At 33.4% G+C, this 9,810-nt stretch overlaps 1 protein-coding gene across 1 annotated transcript; it reads right to left on the minus strand.

Moving 5' to 3' along the window:
* Nucleotides 1-7,307: 7,307 nt before the first annotated feature.
* Nucleotides 7,308-9,214, minus strand: LOC139481302 (macrophage mannose receptor 1-like). Its single transcript, XM_071264492.1, has one exon. The coding sequence runs from the start codon at nt 9,040-9,042 to the stop codon at nt 7,894-7,896; it is 1,149 nt and encodes a 382-aa protein (XP_071120593.1). The 5' UTR covers nt 9,043-9,214; the 3' UTR covers nt 7,308-7,893.
* Between the last annotated feature and the right edge of the window lie 596 nt (nt 9,215-9,810).

The following is a 9,810-nucleotide window of genomic DNA, read 5'->3' on the forward strand; positions in this document are numbered from 1 at the left end:
CTTCGTCTCATTGTTATTCGTTCAGTATTGATATAGGGTCTTCTTATATGAGTATTGCAATTAATAGAGATTATAAAAATTTTATATTTTCAATAATCTGGTTTAATTCAATCGAATATTTGTGTGGGTGCGTGGGTGTAGCAGTCTGTAGCTCATTGCCATATTCGGCATGGCGATAGATGGCGCTCGCAGCTTGAATCAGAATTTTGGAATTTCCGTATCAGCTTGAATTAGAATTTTGGAATTCTTGTTAATTTGCTGTCGACTTGAAAGCAGATGTTTCACAAATAAGTAAAACTATTTAAAACCCGCCCACCCTCCCTATGAGAATAGTTGCTGCTGTTTTTGTTTTATATTTTCAGGCACTTGTTTGATGTATTTGATTGGAATATTATGGTTACCAGTATCCAGGCTGACCTTCATAGTATTGGACCAATACAGGATAATTTCAAATAAACTTGCGTTTCTATGAATTGGACATTTCAGTTATTCAGCACTTTTTAACATATTATGGACTATTGTGATTTAAGCATCCAGAATTAATTTTAGTTTTAGTAATTAACAATTTTAATAATTGGAAAGAAAACAAGACACTTTTTAGAAATTAATCATCTTCTACTATCCTTAGGCGCAGAGTCAATTTTGAATGGGGGAGGTCCAGGGAGACTGGTAGTGATTGGGGGATTATTTCACTCGGCCCTTGCTCTGGGCCTGACAAGTTCTAAAATTTGCAGGTTTGGAAAATGTGGTTAGTGGTAACGGTGGGGTCTACAGATGGGTGACTCTGGAACCTCCTCCACCTCATCTTATAGAGGGGAGGCCTACACCTGCCAACAGGTGGGGCACTAATAACTGGAGCATTGGTAATACGAGTGTTTTCCCCGGTCACTCCCCATGGTAGGTGGTGGTGTAACCGTGTTTAACTACCAGGGGTTTTATGACACTATGTCAACATAGGTCAGCTGATAGCCATTGTGTATAGGTAATCGGTAGTCACCCTGGCGCCTCAACAAAATATTATAGAATACTCTGTAGCCAAAGTAATGCCACAAAGTAAAAATGTATATTTTAGTCACGAAAATGTAAATACAAGTTGGTGTAATAAAATGTATTTTTAATTCAAAGGATTGTTTTTGTATAAGTTGTAAATGAAATACAGAGGATGGAACCTCTACACAAATGAGTATAATATACAGAAAGTCTGTACAGTATTTTAATTTTGGTATTTGTGAATTACAATTAACAACACACAAAGAGAAACAACTCTAGTTTAATTTTTAACATAGTTTAGAAAATACGTCAACAACTCTTGATCGTTGTTCTTCGTCTCATTGTTATTCGTTCAGTATTGATATAGGGTCTTCTTATATGAGTATTGCAATTAATAAAAACATAGGGTCATGCGGCATTTGTGAACATTCACATGGCCTTGTTTACAAACTATGTAGATTCGTACTGAAATCCTATACTGACCCCAATTTTTCAACCCTGTAGTAAAAAAAATTAGTACATTTAGCATTTTTTTTTTTTTTCAACTCTAGTTTTGATCCATCTGCCAAAAAATATTTATTACAAACATTATCTACCAATCAGAGGATCATATGACTTCAGTGTTATACCGAAAGCTCTCCCCTAAATGGGCGGTCCCTTATGACGTATATTTATTTACTGAATTTACCCCCTTTAGATATAAAGAGTCAGAAAATACCAAGGATATGAAGGGACAACCGATACTAGTGGACGACAAAAGACAACAACAACAATAAACTATTTTAATGCTTTATACGACTCAGCTTATAATATGTGTACTCTAATGACTTATGTGACGATAAGGATGTATCCAGCTCTTCAGATAACAATTTTCATTTCCGTGATGCGTCCATAAAACAATACAGGCGTGGTCACAGATCAGACCATATTAGTTAATAAATGTTAAATCATTAATATCAAATAGATTTGCTGACATGATATTTTTCGTTAGTAACATTGAATAAGACTTAGTACTGACAAGAATAAAACTTCGCTTTTCTCTACAAAGGTTTACTTGTAGTTACCCTACAATTTGACAATGTGAAACGAAACTCTGTTTTCAGTCACCTGAAAATTGAGTTTTTCCGAAACGAGGATATAGTTTATAACCCATTTTTCAATATTTCTTTCTAGTTTACGTAATATTTAGGCTTTATAAAGAATGAACTTAATTTAACTTAGACAATTAAACGAAACTTTTTTATAATAAAAAAACTACTTTGAAAAACTCTGAAAGGGCGGCATGAGCGAACTAGTGTCCCCAATTTGTTATCTTGCAAGTATTAATCGTACTTTACAAATGTATGCTTTCAACTCTACTATACCATGTTTAATTTTCGATGTACAAATGTATTTATTAAAACTGTGTATTGACTTCTTTTATCTTAACTGTTTCTGTCGTTTAGTCGCTGTCTTGGCGACGTATGTCCGACCGTTTTATAAAAATAATTTGTTTTCGGAAAATGATAATTGTACTCAATGTGACAATAATACTGGATTAGCAGGGGATATCCTATAAAGTACGTTAAAAGGATGTTTGGATTTTAGACAGAGAGACAAATATTGAACGCTGAAATTACGAGCACATTGCATAAACAGTGAACACAATTAAAGTTGAGTGCACGTCCGAGATTAAAACTTTGGAAAGTTCTGTTGGATTGCTTTCAGCAACTTTTTGAAAGTGTTGACACCTTGTATAAAGTAAAGCTTTAAAAGTTGAATTTGAATTTAGAAGTTACGACATAAGGAACATATCAACTATGAAACGGTTATTCCATAACAGTCACCAACTCGTGATGGCATTCGTAAAATTTACGAAGGGATGATTTTCTCTTCACAATTTGGAACTGTTGGTTTTATAGCTTTCTTGTGAGCAGCAACCCTCTATCAAGGAAAACATGATAGAAACAAAGGCCCGGGAATATCGTATCCATTAGGAGATATAAACTCCGCTGCTGTAATGTTCTACATAGAAATGGAAAGTTCACAATTGGGAAGCTGAAATCATTTCTTTTGTTATTAAGTTTTGTTTTCAACCAACCCTTATTCAATTTCTAGATATGAGTCAAGAGATGAGGCAGACTTAACTGTATCCGTTGTATCCTCTATCTCTAGTACGATGGGATAGATGCGTTCAACATAGTCACCAAATTTTGAATTATCTAGTGATAGAACATCATCTGTATAGCGGAAAGTAAAGTTAAAGGATATAGTTGACTTCTTATATTTCTTCCTTAGAAGTTCCTGTATGAATGATAATAAAGGAACAAATCGGCAAGAAGAGGGGCACAATTGGTTCCAATTGGAATGCCGAAAGTCTGTGTAAAAACACGTCCTCCAAACGTAACATGTATGTTGTCAATCAAGAAATCAAGCATCTTGATAATGTCAGTTTAAGGAAATATTTGTTTGAATCAGAGTGATTCTTTACAAAGTAGGATTTATCCCTCTCTAAGAAAAGATACTTGTACGTTGATCATTCCTTTTTACGAAACAAAGCAATATCAACTCTTTCAATTTGTCTTAAGTTATGAATGGAAAATACTTGTGTAAAGTGTATAAAAGTCAAATCATTTAATACTATTACAAGCGGAAAGAGTCATAGATTGTATGTTATCTAAAAGATCTTTGTTTTTTTAGTATCCAGTAAAGGAACAACAAGTAATGAATCAATTGAATAGCAAGAATGCTTGTAATATATCCAATCACCAGGCTTAAGTCTTGCATATATTTGCACATATTTCCATTTATGTTACTTATTTTCTAATTGAACTTTGTGTGAGTTAACTGGAGGTAATCATATGCTTACCGTATTTATTCACAAATCTACGTTCATTATCTGATACTATTATATGGTAAGGAGAAGTGCCAGGGATAAGTTATATGCTTACAAAACATGTGTATTGCCTTATAAGTACTTGTTACATAAATTAGTTTTAGCTGTGGAAAATGATGATTGTTTGATTGATTTGTAAATGTTCAACTCAGCTTCAATGTTCTATACCGTGTAAAAGGATTTTTTTACAGGATCAAACAATCTTCGAAAAACAAATCATTGTATCTATGTGAGGATTTATATGATTTCTAACTTTATAAGAAATACATAGATTACGTTCGTTAAAAATCTAAAACATACACGGAATAAGCGAGCGACTTGTGAAAATTAAAATAACAAAAATACCGAACTCACAGGAAAATTCAAAACAGAAAGTCCGTATTCAAATGCCAAAATCAAAACCTCAATCATATCAAAGGATGGATAACACATGTCATATTCCTGACTTCATACAGGTATTATCTTATGTAGAAAATGATTGATAAAACCTGGTTTTATTGCTAGCTAAACATCACTCTAGTATGACAGTCGCATAGAATTCCATTATATTGACAACGATGTGTGGGCAAAACAAACAGACATAATAGGTAGAAATGTCAAAAATAGGAGTACAGCAGTCATATTGTGTTATAATCTAAATCCCCATTAAAACGTGATATATACTGTTAACACCATAATATGCATGGTGCCGAACAAAAAAAAACATAATGATAAAATCGTCCCTTTTGTTATACATTTTTGAATAGAGATTGCCATGTAAAACTGAAAATTTTAAATTTAGGAAAGTTGTTTCAGTTTATATTTGATTTATTTAGAATAAGTTCGTATAGGTGAAATTCGGCAGAATATTTAGAACATTTCCGATCATTTAAAGAAAACATCATCATGTTAAACAGAAGGTGTTGTTGAATTTATCCGTTGGATACAATCTTAAAGTGGTTTACTGAGTATTAAGAAAAAGACACAAGCTTATCAAACTTATTCAATATGTATAATACGATATAAAAAATCAAAGAATCAGTGACTATTCAATAAATCCTATGGCTCATATGGGAATCATTGCATTCCACGGGCCGATATGAATGAGGCCTAGTATTAGACGTGTAACAAAAGTCGATACTACTGTTGGCGCTCGTGATGGATGAGAGATGAATACAATACGATGTGAGGTCATTTCCAATAATATAAATACTCTTTAGTTTTCATATCACCTGTATGGCCACTGAAAAACGTTATTTATAGTGTGCAAGACATGATCAATCGAGCATTATTAAAGAACCAAAATTAATCATTAAATGTGTATTTTAAAATCAATTAAGTGGTACATTTGTAAATTGAAGATAATTATAACCCTACGTGTAATTGTATGTGTGCATATGGCAAATCTTTACCTTTTGTGAAAAAAGTGGGTTTTTTTAATTTTATTCTGAGAATCAGCCAATTTTTGCAAAAATAAAGGAACAAGGGTTTTGGCCCGCTTGATCTCCCAATGGAAACAAACTATCGTTTTGCTTTCATTCTGGTACGATTTAAAACAAAAATAAGAATTATAAAAAAAACTATTTTGGAAAACACAAATCCCTTTTTTCTCAAAATGAATGCTCGATGATTTATTTTAAAAACAATTTTGGGGTTTTGTTGTCCACTTGCATAATAACATAGCATAGTATGATTGGGTAACATTTGTTTAATGATTCCCGAAAAGTCCAGCACACAATTAAACTGTTTGTTTTAGTTCGTTCCTTTGCTGTCTCCATAAAGTTCTAAACGACTCTGACTGTCTCGAAACGGCTGATTGCATCGAAACTCACACTTCCTTTTATTTATCTTTTTTACAATTTTTTTTACCTTCGGTGTTTACCGTCTTAACAAATTTGATGTCTCGTATATGGTGTAACCATTGACCTTTGAACTATGCACTTGAATTGAATTGAGGTCTGGATTTTCATTAAGGTTAAGTATATGCCAAGTTAAGTCAAAATATGGCAAACTATGACAAGTCTAGAGTGTTAAGAAGGATATCAAATAAATTCCAACTGAGACGTTGACATTTGTCTTTGAAAATTAATAGGGTTCTAGATATTCATATGGATTTAATATCTATGAAACACATATGGTCAAAATTCAGGAATATGTTGAATATAAATTGTCGACAAGTGTGTTACGGACGGAAAGACAGACCGAGGGTATAGCTACAAGATCACCTCGATCTTTGTTGGCGAAAGGATAAAACCCGTTGGAATCGGAAAGGCAGACAAATGTTATTTTACATGATGGCAACGCGACTCAAAGGGTCGATTGAATTCCATTAAGGAAAGCATGTTAAAGGGTATAAGATTGAATCTAGGGTAAATAATGTCAACTGAAGCTAAGTTTTTCAGATGTCAACTGAAGCAAATTTGTTTTATTGTCCCATTTATCATGCCCCATTTATGGGCATCATGTTTTCTGGTCTGTGTGTCAGTTCGTCTGTTCGCTCGTTCGTCCAGTGGTTCGTTCGTCCGTCTGTCCCTCTTCAGGTTAAAGTGTTTAGTCAAGGTGGTGTTTGATGAAGTTGAAGTCCAATCAATTTGAAATTTAGTATACATGCTCCTTATGATATAATCTTTCTTATTTTAATGCCAAAAAAGAGTTCTGACCCCAATGTCATAGTCCACTTAACATAATAAATGATAGTTCGATTGGGGCAACCGTGTACTTTGGACACATTCTTGTTATCTTTCGTTCAATGTCGTTCAAACTTTTAATTTCTAGAATCAAAATTAATAGAAAAGCCTATACAACCTTTCCAAAGACGTTTGATTATGATGTATAGAAACAAAAATCGTGGACACTTTTCTAGTCTTATAACAAATGAGCTTTGGAGGGGGGGTTTGTGTTCTGTTTACTTATTTTTATTTACTTATTTGCTGTGTTCACTACCAGTGTGCGCATTCAAATTAAAACAAAGATCAATTACTGAATAAGAAGCTACTGGTGTGGGACAGGTTCATACAGAATATTGCAAGGTTAAATATGTTCGTGAGCCCTCAACCCTCCTCTTAACCTCAAACAGTGGTGCAAGTTGTAACAGTAAAACATAAGTACATACTAAAAAAATCGGTTCAAAATATACCAATATGAGAGCACTCGCAGTTACTGGAAAATAACTCAAAGTAAATAACAACGGCTTACAAATGTATAAGGGGACATTGATTTATTTATTAGTTGTTGGTGGCTCTGAGCTAGCTTTGAACTATTTGATTATCAATCTGTGATCACAGATAAAAAAAAATCCGAGATCACGGATAATCAATCCTAGATCATAGATGAGAAATTTGAGATCACGAATTGTCAATTCTTATATCACGGATTACTTTTTCTAATCCGTGATCACGCCCTTCTTAAAAATACGACTACACCCTTTACCTTATTTATCAAGATGTTGAAACAAGATAAATCATTCACAAGACTAATATCAATTTATTTAAAATTGTATTTATAGAACCTTTCCTGGTTTCAAAAAAAATATCTTCTCCTACGTACTTTAATGAATACATTGTTTAAGATTTATCTCAGCGGTATCAAACAGGCCCAAACAGGTTACAAACATATTCAGTATTTGTACTTATTGAGATGGTCCTAACATCATATTGTATTCATCTTCCATCCAACATGAGCGCCAGCCGTAGTGTCAACTTTTCTAACACGTCTATTTATCTGATAATCATGTATCTCCGATATATAACACAACTAGGTTGATAAACCAAGATGAGTCTGCCTACTTAATATTAGGTAAGACAAAATGAATATGTGTTTACAGTGTAATACCAACATTGTGTTCGCCTATCAGTCTTTGTTAAAACTTTTTTGTTGTATTATTTTAAGCAACTTTTTATCCCATTGATGCGTCATATTGTGATCACTTAGCGAGAGAACTTTTCTTATGGTTTCAAGTAAAATAAAAACAAGTATTCATCAGTATAAATAATTTTTGATTATCCAAACTTTTAACAAATATTCAGCTTTCAAACTAGTGATGTTTCTACTCATTTCAAAGGACTTAGTAATCGTTTCTCGCAAACAACCCGATTTTTATTGCTGCAACTGTCACCTTTCCAATTTCCATACATGGTAGATGACTTGACACATGAATTATTATCTGCTTTAGGTTCACCTACACCCCATGCTAGGTACGTAGGATGACTGCCATCTATCCATCTGTATGTCTGATTCCTTTGTTTCTGTAATCCAATCCAAAAATCAGCACCTTGGTGTTTAGTAGTTTGCCTTATTATGAAATTGTTTTCCTCTTTAGAACCAATTATAACTAAATCTGAACCATGGTTCCTACAAAATGTACGGGCGTCTGTAAAATCAACATCAAGTATTGTATTAATTGAATAACAAGAATTATTGTAATATAACGAATCCCCAGGCCCACATCTTGGATAAATTTGCGTTTTGCATATAAATCTCAACGACATAAAACAATTGTTGTCATTCCACTTTTGAGAGGCAGGTTTTTGAAGATGGGCGCAGTTCTCGTTATTATTGAAGTCATTCGGTTCTGATTCTTCCCAATCAGTAAAATTCAAAAGTGTTCCGTCACTCCAGACATATTTCGCATTGTTATGAAAATTGCTCAGTCCTATCCACGTACGAGTCTGTGTAAAATTTGTTATTAGAAAATTATTTTCCTTTCCATTATGAACACTAACTAGATCAGTTCCGATACTTCGACAATAATCACGAGCTTTAAACCATGTTCGACGTTCTGAAAACTCTTTATAACACCATACATCGAATGTCTCCCAGTCATTTGGACATTTTGTCCAAATTTCTGATATCCGAAAACCTACATTTCCACTGTCCTTAGATTTGAAACATACTTCTGTAATGTAGCGAGATTGTATCGCAATGTGTGTCAGTCCAGCTACTAATCCTATTATAATGAAAGTAGTAAACGTTATCCAAGATCTTATGAGACACTTTAATTTTTTATTATGAACATCCAATCTTACTTTCACTTTTTGCACGTGATATGGTTGAGGGTCTGGTTGAGGTTCAAAATATGAATGATGCGACCCTGATAGCTTCAAGTCGTCATACTTTTGAACATTCTCTGAAATGGATGCAAGTTGTGTATATCCTTTTTCATCAGTAGGTTCGTCGTATGTGTGATCACTAGTTTGCATTATATTTCAATTATTTTCCAAACAAATGTGGCTCTATTGTTTTCAAGGTATATTTACCTTTATAAAGAAACAACACAAATATTACACACGTGAATGCACTTCTACATTTTTGTGTAGATATTACACAGCATTATTGCCTCGAGTGATTAAGTGTTTTTAAATGACAAATAGGGACGACGGGATTTTATGGAAAACAGCTAAAATTAAACATTTTTCATTGCGTGCCAACGTCCGGATATCTACTTAAACTTATACTTGACTGAAAGTATGACCTATCTGACATAAATAATATACAGTTGTATTTGTTTTTTTCATTGTTGCTGTTTTCTAATTGAAATTCTTTTCAGTTAACTGGGAGGTTAATCCTATTCTTACCGTATTTATTCGCCAATTTACAATAATACATTATCTGATATTATTTTATGGTAAGGATCAGTGCCAGGGATGAGTTATATGCTTACAAAACACGCGTCATGCGTATTACTTTATAAGCCTGGTATTTCAAAGAAGGTTTATCAAGAATCAAAATAAAATCCTCTTCTTATGTACTTGTTGCATACATATAGCTTCAGCTGTGAAAAATGATGATCTGTTATTTGATTTGTAACCGCTCAACTTTGCGTCAAAAAAGCCTTCATCGCGACGTTAGAAAACGGTACGTTGTGTCCATAATGAAATATACATTTATCGGGTTTTGCATTGGGTTTTGTATCAGAATACGGGATTCTACGTCGATATGAAATTCATATAAACTACTATTAATCCGTA

The sequence above is a fragment of the Mytilus edulis genome, chromosome 7 (assembly GCF_963676685.1).
Source record: "Mytilus edulis chromosome 7, xbMytEdul2.2, whole genome shotgun sequence".
Taxonomy (NCBI): Eukaryota; Metazoa; Mollusca; class Bivalvia; order Mytilida; family Mytilidae; genus Mytilus; species Mytilus edulis.

What these genes read in the sequence shown, in the direction of transcription:
- LOC139481302 (XM_071264492.1), bottom strand. Translation starts at nt 9,042, where the DNA reads ATGCAAACTAGTGATCACACATACGACGAACCTACTGATGAAAAAGGA.